Raw genomic sequence first — 19,716 nt, 5'->3', positions numbered from 1 at the left:
TCTTCACCTTTTGTACGCACAAAGGAGCGCAACACCGTGAAAGCCTCTGAGGACTCTGAGCGCCATTATCCCCATTTAAACGATTGTCACATCTTGCAAGGCTCGAACACCTCAGCCTTTATCTACCGTGTAATAAGCTGCACTCACATCGCTGCCCAGGCACCCGTTCCCATCAGGACTCATGTGACTCTGACAACCAGGAGAGCTTAACGATGCTCCGTGTGAGTGACCCTACAAGAGGTCAAAGGCCCTGGATTCTCCTCTAGTCAGTCTGAACTGAAGTTTTCAAAACGTCTATGGAAACACCAACAAAATAACAAAAAAAAGATACATCGAATATTAACTGAAATAGCAGTTTGTATGGCTTGGATTGCACATTGATCCCGTAACACTTACCTGAATGTGACGTGTGTGTGAACATTAGTTTCTAATGTCTACAGTCAGTGTTACAGAGGAATTATGAATGGACATTTTGGCGTGGCTGAGCAGGAAAAGCACGGGTATTATTAACATTAACACTGGATATTCGCTTCATTACTGTTAATAATACTCTGCGCTTCCTGCTTTCATATGTCAAAATGTCTGCTGTGAAAAATGATCTTTCATATGAACTGGGAGTGAGGCAAAAGTCATATTTATATCCGTAAAACCTATATATGTATTGTGAAACTATTCTGTCTGGTCCATGAATCATTTGATTAATCTACTCCATTAATTATCCTTGGCCAGGCTCAAAATACATTGGCAAGAAAAGTCCAGAAAGTCTGCCCTCCACTTCTTCTTCTTCACATCTTTAAATAACTGCAGCACTTTAGGTGTGTAGCTTTTAAGAATAAGAGCCTAAAACACTTTTACAATCAAAACACAGAATCAGAGCAGCTGGATGAAAACAGGCACAAACACACGCTGTAGAAAGTGTTGACTTTTCTCTATCGGCTCATGCCTTATTTATAACCTGAGACTCTCACACCGACAGTCTTATCCACGTGGCTTTACTTTGACTTAGGTATATATCGTAAAAGTGCAGTTGTTCACACAAGCAAACCCATTTCATATTGCAAGTTTGATTTATGTGAGAAAATAAAAATGCAGAAAATGACACAATGCTTCAGCAAAAGCCTCAATTTAAGTGTTAGCAGCTTGATTCTTTGTTATAAACCGGTGTCCTCAGAGCCAACAATAACAGTGGTTTAGGTTCATGCGCTAAAGGTGAGTTTCTGTGCACAATTAGCCTTCTCTATTTACATAAATACATAGAAATACTACAAATTCCTTAACATGAGAACCAGAACCATGTGTGACATCTCAGTCCTTCTTCCCTTTACAACACATTGAGGTCCTCTGCAGTCTGGTAATCCAGGAAGGAGTAGCGGTCCCGCTCCTGGGCAGAGTTAATGGGCGGTGCCTGGACGGGTGGGACGGGGCCGCTTTGGCTCAGCTGCTCCCGAGCTTCGTCGTCCAGACCCACATGGGTGCTGATCTGCGACGACCGAAGGCTCCTCATGTGGCCCAGCGCTCGCGCCTCATACAGCTCCACCGAGGTTTTCTTGTACCTGGAGGGAACAGATGGTTATTATCTTCACCTCTGCCATCTATTCTTCTTCTGTAAACTTATATGTTCACATGAACTCACATTTTCAGCAGTAAAGACGACAGAACCACTGAGACGGACGAGGCAGCCATCGCACCAGAGCCCATCCAGGGTTGGAGCACCAGGCCAACAGGCATGAACACACCTGCAACCAACAGAGCAGAACAAGCAGTTAAAGCTCACCAAGAAGCTGCACACTAATTTTCTGCTTTTTGATTCTTTCTTCTTTTCTTTGATCAGATAGTGAGGATGCTGAGTCATATTTTGGCTGCTGGTGTATCATCCGTCCTCACCTGCAGCGATGGGTATTCCTACCAGGTTGTAGATGAGGGCGAAGACAAAGTTGGTCCTTATCCTCCGCACCGTCTTCTTGGACAGCTCAATGCTGGCCACCACGTCCAACAGGTTATTCTGCAGAGTGTGAACACCTTCAGTTTAAGGACTGTATGTCTGCACAAGGCCGTCAATCACAACGTGTCACTTACTCGAATCAGGACGATGTCGGCCGCCTCGATGGCCACGTCGGTGCCTGTGCCGATGGCGATGCCGACGTCGGCCCGAGCGAGGGCGGGCGAGTCGTTGACGCCATCCCCCACCATGGCCACTCGCCGGCCTTGTTCCTGCAGCTCCTGCACTTTTGCCACCTTATGTGAAGGCAGCACCTCCGCATACACCTTTTTGATCCCCACCTGTGATCAAACAAAACATTTGATTTCATATTTTACACTCATTTTTTAGAATCCTTTATAACTGTGTTTTACCTGTGCAGCGATGGCTTTCGCAGTGCGCCTGTTATCTCCTGTTATCATCACCACCTCGATGCCCATGCTGTTGAGCGTGTGCACCGCTAACGCTGACTCTGCCTTCACCGTGTCTGCGATGGCTAACATGGCACACAGCACACCTACGGAGAACACACACACACACACAACACATCATGAGGTGCGAGATAAGAGATGAAAGTGAATGTCAGTGTTTTTTCATTTTTATCCTCACCATCTATAGCCACCAGGATAGCAGTCTGTCCTTTCGTTTCGTGACTGGACATGGCGGCATCAACGTCTGCTCCGATGTGGTGGCCGTTCCTCCTCATCCACTCTCTGTTCCCAATCAGGACGGAGTAAGACAGAGGCTCACCTGGAAGCAAAGAGTCTGTGAGTTAACAAGTGAACATTGAAGCAAAGAAGACGCACAGTGTTTTTATGTGTTTTGGCTCATTTAGTTAAAGTTCAACCAGTCTGTATTTCAGTTACGTTAGAGATGTATTTAACCAAAAGAATCACTAATTTATAAGCAGGATTTATAGGTTTAACATCTAGTGATATTGATGACTAAATTAAGGTATTATAATGCACCTTTAAGTGGATAATTAACAGATAAATTAATGGACTGTAATATATTAAGGTATTCTAACAGATTATCAGTAAGGTTTAAGGGGTTTGGGGTAAAACATTTTAATTAAGGTGTAAATTCAGGAATGATTTTCATGCTATTTGGTAAATCTAATGAATTGTAAATCCTTAAACCCCCCCAATCTAAGGTAACCCTATTAAATACATGAATACTGAACAAGAGTCTCTTCAAATATGATTCATTTTCACATGAAAGTATTTCAGAGCCCTGCAACCAAAAGCTCAACCTTAGGAACGCCTTAAATTAATAGTTATAGGTGTGTACATCTTTAAAAATGTGTATGAAAATTAAGTCTAAAACCACAAAGCACTTAAGATATACTTAATATGTTAATTTGGAGCTTTTGAAACTTGTGTTTAAAGGAGATTATTTAGAGACAAATCCTTCCTAAATGGGAACTACTGGACAGTCAGCAAATGCTTAGAACTGACCGGTATGGGAATTGAACCCGTGACCTTTGCATTAATAGCACCGTACTCTAAACATTTGATCTTACCAGCCTGGTCCATGGTGTTGTTTATGATGATAAGAAGGGGGATCTTCACTTGAATAACTTTAACTGACTACTTTAAAGACCTTGTATGTATTTGTTTTTCCAAACGGCACCAATTTTAGCTTGCACAAAAAGTGAAGCTGTTCTTCAAACACCATAATTGTGAGTGCAACCTCAGACACTGAAAGCCATCCAACCTGCAGACGTGGTCTCGGCAGCAGACAGCAGGCTGCTTTCGTCGGTGGTGGCTCCCGGCAGCAGGAAGCGCTCTTCATTCGGCTGCTGCAGCAGATGTTCCACGTTAGAAACCCGGCAGCTGATCCCACAACCGGGCACGGACTGGAAGTCCTGACAGTAGCCCAGCAAGTCACTGGCCAGCTCCTGTTACGAGCACACAGACAGATTATCAACTGTTAGAACCGTTATTAAAGCTGTAGTAAACACAGTACTGACACACACGGAGAGCATCTCTGTCACCTTTTTGCAGTGTTTGGCGACGGCCATGCCCAGCGGGTGCTCGCTGCTGGCCTCCGCTGTGCCGACCACCGCCAGGATCTTCCTCAGGGGCATGCGGGCCATTTCCCACAACACCAGCACACGGGTCACCCGAGGCACGCCGTTGGTAATCGTACCGGTTTTGTCAAACATCACCACATTGATCTGAGGGAGCAGAAACACAAAGACACAGTCATGAATCCAACTCTACACTCCACGATTAAGTCACATAACTCTACTTATTTAGCAGTTATCAATCAGATCTTCAGAGATTAAAGATTAAAGATATTTGAAGATTAAGTCTTGTTTGGAAAACAGCAGGTTGCTATGAGTCACGTGTAAATATAGAGCATAAGAAATTAACTATGCATTTATAATACACAAAATACAATCTGATCAAATGTAAGGATGTAAAGAGCATTGCCTTGTGGGCCATCTCCAGCGGCTCGCCTCCTTTAATGAGGATCCCGTTCTGAGCTCCGACCCCAGTGCCCACCATGACAGCTGTCGGGGTTGCCAGCCCCAGAGCGCAGGGGCAGGCGATGGACAGAACGGTGATGGAGGCCTGGAAGGCGAAGCGGACGATAACCTCCGCCTTGGAGATGTTCTTGTTGTAACCCTGTGAGGAAAAGAATGTGTTATTGGAGTGATGCCAATTGTTTTTTATGAAAGCAGCTTTTGTTTGCGTGTGAAAACAAAATGTGTGCGCACCTACCGGGAAGTTCTCCTTCACAATGTCAAAGTTGACAAACCCGATTGCCAGCCAGGCGATCAGTGTCAGCAAAGAAACAATAACTATGAAGGGCACGAAGTAGCCGCTGAGCCTGTCTGCAAACTGCTGGATGGGGGCCTGAAAACACACAAGAGAGTACAGAGGAAATACTTCTATTGGACAACATGTTGTGAGAGCATTTCACCTTGTGTAACAGCATGAAAGATAAAGTTCAAACTGCGTCTTACCTTCGAGGTTTGGGCCTCTTCCACCAGTTTAACGATTTGAGACAGAGTTGTGTCAGCACCGACGTGAGTGGCCTCCACCAGAAGAGCCCCGTGAGCGTTGATGGAGCCGGCAATCACCAAGCTGCCCACCTTCTTACTGACAGGCATCGGCTCCCCTTACCACCATAGAAGAAGAGAGGCAAACAATATAAATGTTTTAATCAAAGAGTTCTTCTTCTCAAATAGGACAAACTAATGTTTTCTTTGTTAATGGCTTGGAGGTAAATGGTGCCAGCTAATGCATCCATTAACAATAGTCTATTTTTAAGTATTTTATATGCAATTACTGCTTTTACATCACAACGAAAGAAGTAGTATTGCTGCAAAACTTCTACTATAAAGTAAATTGATTTTACAATAATAAAGTTGTGAACATTTCTCCAAGAGACTCATACGTCCTCCAGCATTATCTGTCAAGAGGCTGTAAATTCACCAGTCAGGAGTCCCATCCTCCTACCTGTGATCAAGGACTCATCTGCCATGGAGTTTCCCTCAATCACTCTCCCGTCGACGGGGAACTTTCCTCCCGGAGCGACTTTTACGATGTCGCCCCGCTGGACCAGCTCCACCACCACCTGCTCCTCACTGAAGCATCAACGCACTGACAGTTACAGATCTCAGTTCTAGTTTCTCAAAGTGATACACTTAAAATGCTCTCGGTATGCGTTGTGTCTCACCTGATGATGGAGTGGTCTCGTCCCAAAGTGACCACAGTGGCATCAGTGGCTTGAAGTGACATTAATTTGGCCAACGCCTCTGAGGTTTTACTCTAAATGTCAGACGGCAGAGCAAGGGCTTATGGGAAATGTGGTCCAATAATACCACTTGTAAAACATAGACTACACAAACTAACAGGGTTTTTCCAAGATGTCATAATAATATTGAAGTTTCAAAATAAAAGACATTGCACCTTTAGATAAGCCTTTTGTTATACTAATGACATAAAGAAACTTTGAGGGAAAATATGTTCTTTTACTTTTGCAATGTGCTCCAGCCATCGACCCAGCGCGATGAACACAAACAGCATGGGTGGAGTGTCGAAAAAGGTGACGGGGCTCTGGCCGGCTCGCTCGGCCATGGCTACAAAGAGGACCACGCAGGAGTAGATGTAGGCAATAGAGGTGGCCAACACGATGAGCACGTCCATGTTGGCTGTGCGGTGTTTTAACGCGCGATAAGCCTGGACGTAGAAGTATCGGCCTCCAAAGATCTGCAGGGAAGAAAAACAGATTTAGCGTTTGGATTAAAAGAACAAACTCAAGACAAAATCTTCCGTTTGCTGAAGGACAAGAAAAGAAGGAATACTTGGTACTTTCATTCATAAAAGTCGTAGGCAGATTATTTACCAGTTTGGTGAGCCAGACGTTCATTAAAGTATGAATTTACTTTAAATTCCTTCGAGGAAAAGAAGGAAGGAGTGCTCCACTTACAGCACACCTACATTTTAAGAATACGCTTTGAATGCATTTATATTGGATTAAAGGCCTCACACTTTAATGCATAAAGGAAACAATCCCATTACAGGAACAACTAAAGTCCTGAAAGGGGTCCCAGCCCCAGACACGTCCCCTTACCTGCACAGGTGTACAGAGCAGGAAGAAGGCCAGGTTGAGGAGGGAGAGGCCGGGCAGCAGGTTCTGCTCCTCAGGCATGGAGCCTCCATGTTCCTGGTGCTGACTGTCCATCACCATCATGTAGATCATGAGGCCCATGACGGGCAGGCCGAAAACAAGGCTGAAAAGAAAGGAGTTCTTCCACCTGGAAAAATAAACGTGGATTTGAGTCCCATGAGAGGTGATTTTGCACCATTTTGTTATATGACAGGTTTCTGATGTGGGTCACTGCAATTTCTGAATTATCTTCATATAGTCTGCCTCATGCAGGACACGTTTCTGATGTAATTTGCACATATTTAATCAAGGTTTAATTAAGATTTTACAGTAATTAAAATGCCTATAAACAGACGGAATATATACTTTTTTTTTTATGCCTGAAGGCCTTAAAGATGATGTTCTAAGAAAAGACTTTTTCTCTAAATGACGACATTTTAAAAACAGATACTTGCTGTCGAATTTCTTCGGTGTGATCGAGGTTGTTTCTGAAGCTCGCCTTCACCAGACTGGCCTCGAATCCAAGACTCTAGATAACCAGACATATAAACCAGGTTATTCTGTAAAATCACTGCTTTACAGGGGAGGGGGTTAAAAAAAGGAACGTGATCAACACCTGAATGGTCTTGATTATATCTCGAGCTCCCAGCACTTCTGGGTCAAACTGGATCTGGGCTTTCTTGGTTGCAAGGGCGACGGAGGCCTCAAGGATCCCTTTGGTGGAGGTGAGCTTGGACTCAATGTTGTGCACACATGACGCACATGTCATGCCTGTTATCTGCGAGTGAAGAATGGTGGGATTAAATAACGAGTATTATCTTCAACCAGTAAATGTGTTTTATTCTTCTCAGTTGACTCACAGTGAGGTCCAGCTTCCCGTGTGTTACTGCATTGTCCTCTATCAGCTTGGCACCAAAGCCTAAGTCTTCTATGAGCTGAGTTACAGCAGCAGCGTCCAGGACTTCTGAATCATACTTCACCTCCGCCTTTCCAGCCATGAGTGACACCAACACCGTGATGATTCCTGGAAGTCAAAGCCGAACATCACACGCGTGAACTGAAACACACACTTTATAACAACACCTGAGCTTGCTTTACCTTTGTGTTTGTGCAGGTTCTTCTCAATGTTGGCCACACAGGAGGCACACGTCATTCCCGTCACGCAAATGAAGCATTTTTGTGCTTTAATCTGGCTTCCAGGGGCCGCCTGTGATCCGGTGCCATTGCTGACTCCCGCTTTATTGGGCGGTTGCAAGTCAGAGAGGTCAGAAAGTCCAGAGCTAACAGGCCTGGAGTTTACATGAGGCTGGAAGGTCTTTGCAGATGCAGGTTCTGTAGAAGGAGGAACAAAGTCAGAGGCAGAAGGATGCTTAAAGGTAGATTAGTAGTGTGTCAGTATCCTTAAATATAGTGACAAACTATAAACAGGATAAACACTGCAGTTTCTCCCATTTTAATAGTGGAACCTAACTATGTACATTTACTCAAGTACTTAAGTACAGTTTTGAGGAACTTTTCTTGAGTATTTCCAAATACTATTGTGATGAATGTAAATGCAAAAAGGTAACCCTTTTTACTCAGCTGTTATGCATACGGAGGTGTGTTCCTTTCCTAAAATTAGAATAAAACAATCTATTTCCTTGCCCTAACATTTATTCAACAGCTGTAGTTACTTGTTACTTTTCTGATTAAGATTTTACATTAAAAAGCAATAAAATAATAATTTTCTGACAGTCTTTTACATTACAACGTGTTGTATAAAAACTCTTTCAAATGTTATGAACTTCAAGCTATCAGGAGTTAACATCCATGCTCTTGCACATAACATATATAAAACACATATTCTGCTTCCATTTATATCAGCAAAGCAATACAAATCGACCAAGATGTAAAACATAACTTTTATGCTACAGTGTGAATTATGCTTCTCACTGATTTAGAGATTAAAACCTAAACACAGGTCGAGCTTGACGGCCGAAAATGCAAACGATACATGAAAGAATCTGCTCTTAATCTGCTTTCTGAGTTAATTCCACGTCTTGGCAAGCTGTTTCTGTCATTAAATCCAGCAAGAAAGCACCGGCCGGCGTAAGAGCCCTCAATGTCGCACTCAAGCATACTTTGTCTGGTTTCCACGGTAAGCAGAGGAAACTGAGTTGAGGTGTGCAGGAAAGAATTTAATCAAAGTCTTTCTGCTCATAACCAGGGGATATAAATAACGTAGTTTTCCTGAATGCATCTTAACATATCATGCACAAGAATTCATGGGGGGGATCATAACTTGAATGTCGAAATTTTTTCTGCCTTGAGCTGTAAAACCAGTTCAATGCAATCATCTGTCGTTAAACAGTTTAATAAACGGTCTCATGGTTGTAGCTTCATAGTTAACTGTGGTACCATTGTTCTCATCTTACCGTCTGCAAGACAGAGAATGAGAGCATTTACCAAAATGTCCAACTATTCCTCTTCAGACTTGTTTACACGACAAACGTGATGTGTCTCTTTTCTGAAACAAAAATAGTTGTTTGTGGACACAAATCTGGAGATTTGAGAACTTAAATATCATCCACTTAATCCACAGGTGACACTGTGAAGATTGGATATTGGACCTCTAGGACTTGAAGGATTATCTATTTGATAACAGATTATTTGTTTGAGACATTTTTAAAGTGGAAAAACTCTAAATAATTAACATTTCCAGCCTCTGAAATATAAAACAATGCTGGTTTTCCATAAAGAGTTCCATGGAGACACCCATTGTCATGTTTCTTTTCAAAATAAAACCTCTGCACTCATACTAAAATCATTTCTGTTTGATTGAGATTAACCCACAATTTAAACATCTCTGCCAACCTTCAAGCGATGCGTCAAAGCCCATGTCCTCGATAGCTGCCCTGAGCTGCTCCGGCGCCGTCAGACTGGGGTCAAAGTTCACCGTTCCCTTTTCCTCCTTCAGTGACACCGCGATGGACTGCACTCCTGTCATCTGAGAGATCCTCCCTTCTATGGACCGCACGCAAGAGTTGCAAGTCATCCCTACAATCCAAACGGTTACAGTCGAGTTCAATACGTCCCTCTGCCAGTAGCTTATATCAGATCCAGATGGATCATCGGCTGATAAAGAGGCACCAAAACCCATATCCTCGATGCTGTCTCTCAGCTCCTGTTGGGTCACTAGATGAGGTTGATACACAATCAGCGCTGCAGCGTCCTGAAGGGACACCTGAATATGTGACACCCCAGGCAGAGGACCAATCTGTCCCTCAATGGACTGCACACAGGACTGGCAGTGCATGCCATCCACCCTGATCCGCGCCGCTGACTCCACGTTGAGTCCCAGCCTCTGGAGGTCCAGGGCGATCTCTTTGGTTGTGATAACTGAGGCATCATAGTCCACTTTGGCCAAGCTGCTGGGTAAAGACAAGCTGACGGCGAGAACTCCATTCAGGCTGCAGATTCTGCTCTCGATGGCCTGGTTCTGGTGCTCGGGGCCGAGTCCCAGGAGTTTAAAAGTAGCTCCGGAGGCCGTTTTGGGTGGAGGGCAGAGCTCGCTCTGACTCCCATACTCGTAGGCCAAGTTGTCAAGGCCTTGTTTCTCGATGTCGAGGCCATTCTCCTGGACAGATGAGAGAAATAAAGTCAGTACGCTTCACTTCTATGAGCTCAGGGACTGTATGAATATGTCTTTTGGAGATGGTGAGGGGGGTATCTTGTGCAAGAATCATAAAAACTAACTATTGTAAAAATAATGAATGCAGCATCATATGTGTCAGCCTATACAGTTGCTTTCTTCCATTCTATGCTTGTATTCTTTGCAACTTTTACATACGAATGAATGCATTCCTGGAAATAATGAAATCAGGAAAAAATATTTTGCATTGTGAGTGTATGTGTCTGTGATATGAGAGTTAAGCTTCGTGGGTAAAACATCGGTTTTCCACATGCAGAGTTTAATCTCCCTGTGAATAAACACAGCGAGGCCATCTCTTTGTTAAAACACAGACCTGGTTGCTACATAATGTACTGCAGGAGTTTAACTAGAGAAGGATTAGGTGGTACATTTAAATGGTACAAATAACACTTGACGCTTTCACCCTCTCAATAGGCTGTCAGCTAAAATGGGGGTCCAACGGGAAGAAAAGTCCAGCATTGCTGGTTTGGGGCTAAAATCCACATGACTGGTCCTTCACATAATCTCCCAACGTGACTCTTCTTAAAGGCAACAGGCCCCTCACAGAACTGAAGCACTAAGTCTACAACATGGAGCTCTACTTTACTTTCATGCTGCTTACATTTTCCATGATAAATGCTTCTTTATCAGATGTGTAAATGACCCTTTAGAAGTCAATTCTTGATTACTTTACTTTAATTTGGAATGCATCTTAAAACCACAGTGACCCACGTTAAAAACCTGTAAGTTGGTACTTAAGTACAAGTTGATGTAACCAAAGGCCACATGGGGGGAGAAAAGGATGGTTGTAAACCTCTGCACACTTCTAAAGCCTTCTAGTAGAGGATGTCTGCAAAGTCATGCACACTTCTGCTGCACCCCAGATGAGCCTCAGACCCACAATCCTTAGGAGGCCAGAGCCTTATGAGAATGACAAATCACTTTAATCGTCTATCGCAAAACACGAGATCCACCACAGTGACTACAGATCTGCCTAATAATGACTAAGACAAACAGTGGCATGTTGACTTCTGGTGCTTTCACCTGTTCAAAGTTCAATACCTCACACACAGACAGCGAATCACGACAAACAATTCCCAGAAACAGCGTCACAGAGTAAACTGTGTCCCAGTGACCCCGCTGTATTTCATGGTTTATCTTGTAGACATGAGAGGAAACAGGAACTCATGAAGCTACAGGCCTGTTTGACAACTGTATATAAATATGATCTGACATGTTATTAATGAGGAAGAAAACTACCCAGGTGTTAATGATTGGACAGCTGAAGCACCAGTCAAATCAATCTGCTAATACTTCTAATATTATTGCAGTAACTTTCTATCGATTAGAATAGAAAGCCTTCTCTTTACTTTAAAATGATCGTTGGGATGTATTTACAAAACTAAGATTTATTGTTTGTTTTCAATAATTCACCACCGTTTTGCTTCGATTACGATAAAGTTCTCAGACAACGAAAAATCATAATTTGGACTAAAATGAGACAGTTTATGTGTGTTCACTATAATTTAGGATCGTTTGTTTGATTTGGTGTAAAAGTGGACTGAGTGAGTTTTGACTGCTGGACTAAATAGAGTTCTTGTTCTTAGGTGGTGGACACACATCTTGTTTGGATATTTGTGTCATGAACAAAACAATGTCACTGTGTTAATGTAACAATCGTGTATGATTGATTTCCCTCGACACTTTCACAGAGTCATCCTAAACCAGTCTGGGACACAATGACTTGCATGAGTCATTTGGCTTTTGTCCAAAGCGCAGACAATAACAGCATTCAACCTGCAGGGACACATGAGCTGCATGTTACAGATGACACATAATCACAAACTTCCTTCACCTCCCGGCAATCAAACGTTTGTCAGACGCACGATCGCTGCAACAGAAATCAAATGATGCGACACATAATGAGGGTTTGTAACCGGTTAAATGTGAGCAGTGTCTCACCAAGAGAAATACAAGTATATATAAAATATACTGCATGTTTTCCAGTCGTGGAACTGAAGTAAGATGTTGAGGTACTTGGTAGTATTTCCACTTTATGCTACTGTCACATTTTAGAGAAAAACATTGTACTCTTTGTTCTGTCCATCGATTAATCAACCATTCCTGAAGAACTTATTCCTTAAAGTAAAAGTAAAAGTAAAAAGTAAAAAGTAAAGTAAAATTAGCAATACTGCAATATATAAATACTTTACAAGTAAATGTCTTGCACTCAAAATGTGCACTTACAGCCTAAATAAATATTGGCAAAGTATACTTTAAGTATCAAAAGCACTAATGCATCATAATACAGGACGTGGTCCATGTTACACAGCTTTACTGGAGTAATACTTGATGCATTTAACAGGTTCAATCGACAAAAATGCATCGTATTGTATAAATGAATGAACATTTTTTACAGTAAAAACACAATTTTCAAAGTAATTTCTAGCCAAAGCTGTGGGATACATATTTACCTCTAATTGTAGAAGTATACATTTGTGCTTCTACTTTCCACTTCTGTAATGATTGCAGCTCTGCGCTTCTGCACAACAGAAACTCACCTAAAGATCTCCACTGGTTCTGACCTGATGTGCCAAATGAAACTGAACCCAAACACATGTGGGTCTGTACCAACACAACTTCTAAAGTGAAGTGAAACTTCTGCCGCAGATGGACCACATGCTCCCCGGAGGCCTACCTTGGACTCGGGCGCGCAGTGTCTCCTGCTGCCGGCCGAGTGGACGCTACAGGTGCAGTCCGGCTTACAGCCACAGTCGACCATAGAGATCTGATCCACCGCGCCGCGCGACGACTTGGAGACATACTTGGACGGCTTTTTAGGCAACTTTGGTGAAAACATGTTTGCGCTGCTTTAATGCCTGTTGGCTTATCTTCACCTATCACAGTCGGGGGGCAAAAGTCCGCAGTGTGCCAAGCGCTCCGGTCTGTTCCTGGAGGAGAGGAGCGCAGCGCCGGTGCGCACTCCGGGGAAACGTCATGCTTTTGAAGTTCAAAGTTTTTTTTTTTTTAGGAGGTTTGTGATTCAGAAAAGTGTAGACAAAGCCTCCAATCACATGACTTCTGCAGAACGTGCAGAGAGAAGGACTTATTTACGCGCATACCTGCATTAAACTACAATTTGAGAACTTTTGTAGTTCTTTGAGGAGAAAGTTGGGTACAGAAACAAACCAATGTATCTGTAGAAAAATAATTTTATTCAAGTCCAAATAAATGTAAGTACAAGCAGTGCATGAAGGCAAAATAACCCAGACTCTGCATTATAGCGGGATTAGGTTGTAATTTCAAAATAAAAGCCAAATTACATAAATGCAAAATACCACTAATGCTGCCTTAAAACACAATTTCATCAGATTTGTAGCCAAATGAAAGTGTCCACGATCAATACAAACAGACTCTTGAGTATATATATTTATAAAATACATTTTATTGAGTGTTCTCGAAGCCTCCAGTCAGTGTGTGTGTGTGTGAGGGAGGGAGGGGGGGGGAGGTCATCAACGCAAACAAAGGAACGTAGACAACAAAGAACAACTCTTCATTTCTTTTGTGTGAACTAATGAACGTCAGATGTGGCCCACTGCAAAGAAAATCCATCTTTGGTCATTTTATCGGTTGTCTCTTAATTAAAAGCTTATTTTCCCTAAAACAAATGCAGTTGGTTGAGATGATTCCACTCGTCTGTTATTAACCGTCGATGGATGAGACTGCATAGAAATCTAGAAGGCACACACGGGGCTGAAGTTAAACACGTCACCGACATGCTGTTATAGCTCGACATTTAAATCTTAATTCACCTAAATACTCTTCTATGATCGGGAACTACGTCTATCTTTTTGTTCTTCAGTGTTGCGGCTCATTAAAGGAAGAATCCCACGGATGTTTTGTTGGACAGAAACAGTTCCTTGATCAGACATCAAGCTCATCGTAAAAACAAAAGGAATCACCTCATCTTGCATCGGCACCTTTGCTCACTTCTCTGTTGTTTTAAAGGAAATGCTGTATTTTTTTAGACCCCACGTTAAGATTAAATGTTCAAACAGACATTTGTTGCAGTGTAAATCTGAACAACGGGGCGACAGGATGGAACCAAAAGTTCTTCTTCTTCAGGTGAAACTGCTCAGCGCTGTCGATCCCAGCGCCAGATCGACGCGTCGTCACACACGGCTATCAGAATGCTGCTGTCGCGGCTGAAGCTGGTTTGCCGGATGGCCGATGTGCATTTGGGGAGCGTCAGCGTGGTGCACCTGGAGGACGGAGATAAACATGTTCATACATCTCACACAAATCCTACAAAATAAGACACTGTTCTCCACCGTATAATGACTTTTACATGGATGATTGTCAGTGTCTTACTTTGCTTTGTGTGGGTCTTCCACTTCAAGGTCCCACACGTAAAGCTTCCCCACCTGGTTTCCCAGAGCCAGCATCTGAAAGATCAGCATCACAGGAGACAAAAGATCAGCAACAGCACAAAGAGATCTAAGCCGCACCTCTAGAGTCCACCAATCAGACGACGTTCGGGTCAAATCACTAACATCAGAGATCGTACCACTCAAAGGTAGAATGACCACATGTGCAGCTATGAATGAACAATAAATGACTCCACCTTCTGCCAGAAGTCCATGGAGAAGCGCATGTACCAAATGTCACACTGGCTGTAGTCGAAGCGTCCCAGAATCGTCACGTTTGACTCGCTTGGCTTCATGTGGTCGAGGCCTTCCTCAATCTTCCCTGGTTTCCAGCAGACGATGGCGTTTTCACAGGACTGCGGCGAGACAGGGAGCACGTTAGACCGACTCTACGGTGACAGCTACATATAGCAGCTCGTGTGCCTGTTCACAACAACGTACGATATCAAAGAGAGCGATTCAGACTTGCCTTGGAGAGAATAAGATCCCCGAGCCACCGCACACAGTCCACATAGTTTCTGTGGATGTCTCGGGTGGAGAAGTCGGGGAAGTGGATTTTCTGCGAGACGAAAGGCCTGAAGGACACAAAACACGAGATGTCGAAAAGTGACGGTTTGACGGCCCACACACACACTGACGTGCTGCGTTATTATTTTACCTGTTGGTCTTGGAGGGATTGTACTCATAAGACCCACGGATGGCTTTCTGCATCCTCTCCGAGTTGATTCTCCAAAGCTTTAAGGAGTGGTCCATCCCACACGACATGATCTTCTCACCCAGAAGATCAAAATCCTGCAGCGGGATATCAAAAATAGATATTCACACGCAGGTATAGTTTTGAGTTTATTGTTCTTCTGATTGAAGTGAACACTCACAGCACTCAGGACTTCATCCCGATGACCTTCCACACCTCCAAATATCGCCACTAACGTGTCCGTCTGTATGTTCCACAGACGGAGGGCGTGATCTGAGGGAACAAGTCACGACTTTGTTGAAAGCGAAGAATATTTAATGCTCGTTTGACAGTTTATCACCGGCTTCTTCATGCGGGAGTCAAATGATTTAACAACCGAAAAGCAGGCTGTGACGGGAACAACATGAAATGTGCTCCGTCAACGTTCACCTGATTAAATAAATGATTAAACTCCACACGAGCCTCATCAGGTGAGCCGTGTGACAATCACACGGTAATAAAAAACAAGAACTGTCGACATAAAGACTTTATAGACTCGTGACATAAAGAAGGTAACGAATCACAGAGTCAATAAAGATAAAGATGATGTTGAATATTGGGCCGTTAACTCACGTTAACTGAAGTTGCATTCCCACTGTCCTCTTCCTGGCTTTTCTGTGTGAGAGTTTAATGACGTTAATAGAATGATTGAAGGTTTTTTACCTTTGCTGACAGACAGGAGGAGATTTGGGTCCCTCGGGTGAAACTTGAGCTCATTGATGGCGTTTCCGTGACCGACATAATGCTGCATTTAAACACAAGAACGGTTCAAAGTCCAGACACGATTCAGATAAATACTGAACAACAGTCTGATCGGAACCACCTGAACTGAAACTGTAGAGTCGTGTTATTTATCTTCACCTTGATACATTGCATCGAGATGTGGTTGATCACCCGGATGATGCCGCGGGACCCGGCGACAGCCAGCAGAGGATGACTCGTGTTGGTGTCGTAGGTCCAAGCGCACGTGTAGAAGTTCTCCTCGGCCTTCACACATTCAGTCAAGGAATTAAAACGCGAACTAGAAGTTCCTGCAGAGACTCGCATCTCACATCAAATGGTTGGATTTAAAACATGTCCGAGTGACGGGATGACAATGAGGAAGTTAGAAAAGTTTAAGGATACGTCGGCGTCGACATAAGACTGCAAGAGTCTCACTTCTCCCTGAGAGTGACATTCATACAGAGTTACCTGGTGAAGAGAAGACAGCATTAGTCACGAATAGACCAAGACAACCAATGGACTAAACGAATCCCTCATCACCACTGACTCGGTTACTCCCGACGGTGGCAAACACCAGCGGGTCTCCCTCCTTGCTGTGCCAGTTGAACTGGACACCAAACAGCGGCTGGCCGTGGTCCTCCTGTGGAAATCGTGATCGTGACGTCATCATTCACGAAATTCAGAGGGTGAAATGAACACAGGTCACCTGACACAAGGCTGCATTAATTCACATGGAGCTGTATGCAAGAGGTTTAAATACACTTCGGATGGACAGGAAAGGACATGAACACCATGTACACATACGACAGCTTTCACAAAAGTATTGGTAGAAGAACTCCGTCCGTACTCACCCTCAGGCTGTTGACACATTTAAACGAATATTTGCATTTCTTGGACTTCCACTTGCCCTTGCCCCAGCTCTTTCTGCCCGGGGCGTTGGCAGTGTTGGTGGGTGTGTCTGGGCGCTCTGCGTTGGTCCCGCTCTCAACACTGACAGCATCATCCTGCAGGATGCACAGAGACACAGGTGGTGGGTACACATGTGTTGTATTTATCCTGCAGGAATGTCAAGTCTCTGTTGATCGCCATGTCAGTGGACACAGGAACAATAACCAACATTTATCCTTTAATACTTCTCTCTTATCAGGACTGAAGAGGTTAGTAGTCCAACACGTGACAAGCATCAGCGACCACAGTGAATGTCATATTGTACATTAAGGTGTACAATAACCTGCATCACTGTAGCGAGCTGTACTTCTTCAACAATTACATGAATATAAACACATTTCTTAGGTTTAAACCTGCTGACAGGAGCTAAATCATGTATGCATGAGTCCAACATGGCTGACATTGACTCAAGTTACTTTTCATCATCTCACAACCCTTAATTCAGAAGCTACCTCAGGTCAACATTGTCACGTGATTTACCAACAGTAGAGGCTACTGCTAGCGCTAGCATTGGATGGAATGACTAGTCTGAGCATTAAAAACAACGTGTATAAGTACACAACAAGTACACAACAACGAAGCTAACTGTGTCTTCGGTCGTGTGGACAGACCTAAGTGGTTAACGGCTGTAATCATCACAGCTTAATCACATCTAGCCGGTACAGATGAACAAAGATGCTAGCTAGCCACGGCTACTTTAGCACGATGCTAACTCGCTTGAGGCGGTTTATGGGTCATTTTAACACATTTTACACATTTTAACTGCTTACATTCTCGTCTCCGGATAAATCCGGGTTACTGTTCTCGTCACTGCTTAGTTTTTGTTTTTTCGCAGGTATTTCTTTTCCCGCTTGAGAGGGGGACTCGGACATGTTCTTATTTTCCCTCATTTTGGATCAAACTCCACCTTTTCCGCTCCGCTGCCGCAAGGGCTGCTGGGTATGGTAGTTTGACAATCTTATATCAAAGAAATATTAGATTTAGAGTATGAGTTTTAACGCCCTCTGGTGGCCAAAGGCAGTAACTACAGCAATGTTGTTATCCAGCTAGAAAAATGACATACAATAAATACTTCCGGCTGAATCATTCAAAATAAAAGCATACAATATGTAATTACAAGTTTTGACCAGAAGAGGGCAGTGTATACGCATGATTATTGACGATAGTGATAAAACTGTCACTGCAGTCTGTAAATATATAATTAAATGATACATACAACATTATGACCGCTGGGTAATACAATCAGTATTGTGTTCAAACTAAAGATGAGCTTGTATTTGATTAGCTAACGTTAGCTACAGCGATGCAAAGTTAGCAAGTGTATATCAAAGTAATACTAGATTTAGAGTATGAGTTTTAACGCCCTCTGGTGGCCAAAGTTAGTAACTACCGCAATGTTGTTATCAAGCTAGAAAAATGACATACAATAAATACTTCCGGCTGAATCATTCAAAATAAAAGCATACAATATGTAATTACATGTTCTGACCACAAGATGGCAGTGTATACGCATGCTTATTGACGATAGTGATAAAACTGTCACTGCAGTCTGTAAATATATAATTAAATGATACATACAACAGTATGACCGCTGGGTAATATAATCAGTATTGTGTTCAAACTAAAGATGAGCTTGTATTTGATTAGCTAACGTTAGCTACAGCGATGCAAAGTTAGCAAGTGTATATCAAAGTAATACTAGATTTAGAGTATGAGTTTTAATGCCCTCTGGTGGCCAAAGTCAGTAACTACAGCAATGTTGTTAACAAGCTAGAAAAATGACATACAATAAATACTTCCGGCTAAATCATTCAAAATAAAAGCATACAATATGTAATTGCAAGTTTTGACCACAAGAGGGCAGTGTATACGCATGATTATTGACGATAGTGATAAAACTGTCACTGCAGTCTGTAAATGTATAATTAAATGATACATACAACAGTATGACCGCTGGGTAATACAATCAGTATTGTGTTCAAACTAAAGATGAGCTTGTATTTGATTAGCCAACGTTAGCTACAGCGATGCAAAGTTAGCAAGTGTATATCAAAGTAATACTGGATTTAGAGCATGAGTTTTAACGCCCTCTAGTGGCCAAAGTCTACAACTACATGTTATCAAGTTAGAAAATTATACACAATCAATACTTTCGACTAAATCGATCAAAAATAAAAGCATACAACATGTAATTACGCATTTTGACCACCAGAAGGCAGTGTATACTCTTGATTATTGACGATAGCAATAAAACTGTAAATTTAAAATTAAATCATACATACAACATTGTGGCCGCTGGTTAATCCAATCAGCATTGTGTTCAAACCAAAGACGAACTTGTAATTAATTAGGTAACGTTAGCTACAGCGATACAAAGTCTGCAAGTGTATATCAAAGTAATCTTAAGCCCAATCCCAAAATGCCCAAAAACATGTACAATTGTGGGTATTTAATAAATACTTTTAAATCCCTAATTTGAACATCTTCCAGGTTCTTTCCTCACAAGAGAGGCAATTTCAAATAATCTATTTACTCCTTTTTCTCAAAACAGCTTCAATGACAAAATTCAATACTTGATGAATAAATAAATATCCTCTGATTTCATGTGGTATTT

The 19,716-nt window shown here is 42.7% G+C and overlaps 2 protein-coding genes across 2 annotated transcripts; both read right to left on the bottom strand.

Moving 5' to 3' along the window:
- Positions 1-932: 932 nt before the first annotated feature.
- atp7b (ATPase copper transporting beta) lies at positions 933-13,131 on the bottom strand (the record flags this gene model as incomplete). The annotated part of the gene is made up of 21 exons (XM_079185582.1): positions 933-1,553; positions 1,634-1,736; positions 1,885-2,002; positions 2,077-2,280; positions 2,353-2,495; positions 2,588-2,728; positions 3,695-3,878; positions 3,975-4,157; positions 4,417-4,611; positions 4,708-4,842; positions 4,953-5,107; positions 5,449-5,576; positions 5,669-5,760; positions 5,968-6,201; positions 6,566-6,749; positions 7,036-7,130; positions 7,218-7,379; positions 7,462-7,625; positions 7,700-7,933; positions 9,455-10,217; positions 12,970-13,131. 21 exons carry the CDS (start codon positions 13,129-13,131, stop codon positions 1,322-1,324), a joined length of 4,011 nt encoding a protein of 1,336 aa, XP_079041708.1. The 3' UTR covers positions 933-1,321.
- A 336-nt stretch (positions 13,132-13,467) lies between these two features.
- Positions 13,468-18,009, bottom strand: eed (embryonic ectoderm development). Its single transcript, XM_079185899.1, has 12 exons — positions 17,873-18,009; positions 17,006-17,158; positions 16,702-16,794; positions 16,557-16,622; positions 16,293-16,418; positions 16,095-16,176; positions 15,574-15,665; positions 15,357-15,490; positions 15,168-15,273; positions 14,896-15,054; positions 14,643-14,716; positions 13,468-14,533 (listed from the first exon to the last, which is right to left on the bottom strand). The coding sequence occupies exons 1-12, from the start codon at positions 17,990-17,992 to the stop codon at positions 14,407-14,409; spliced, it is 1,332 nt and encodes a 443-aa protein (XP_079042025.1). The 5' UTR covers positions 17,993-18,009; the 3' UTR covers positions 13,468-14,406.
- Positions 18,010-19,716: the final 1,707 nt, after the last annotated feature.

This window comes from Pholis gunnellus, assembly GCF_910591455.1.
Source record: "Pholis gunnellus genome assembly, chromosome: 24".
Lineage (NCBI taxonomy): Eukaryota > Metazoa > Chordata > Actinopteri > Perciformes > Pholidae > Pholis > Pholis gunnellus.
The sequence above is the reverse complement of the archived record's forward strand: the minus strand, read 5'-3'. Positions and strand labels throughout refer to the sequence as shown.

Coding starts and splice junctions, on each gene's coding strand:
- eed (XM_079185899.1), bottom strand. CDS start 17,992: ATGAGGGAAAATAAGAACATGTCCGAGTCCCCCTCTCAAGCGGGAAAA. Junction 16,795..17,005: donor AATGTGTCAACAGCCTGAGG/GTGAGTACGGAC, acceptor CGATTTCCACAG/GAGGACCACGGCCAGCCGCT. Junction 15,274..15,356: donor AATCCCTCCAAGACCAACAG/GTAAAATAATAA, acceptor TGTGTCCTTCAG/GCCTTTCGTCTCGCAGAAAA.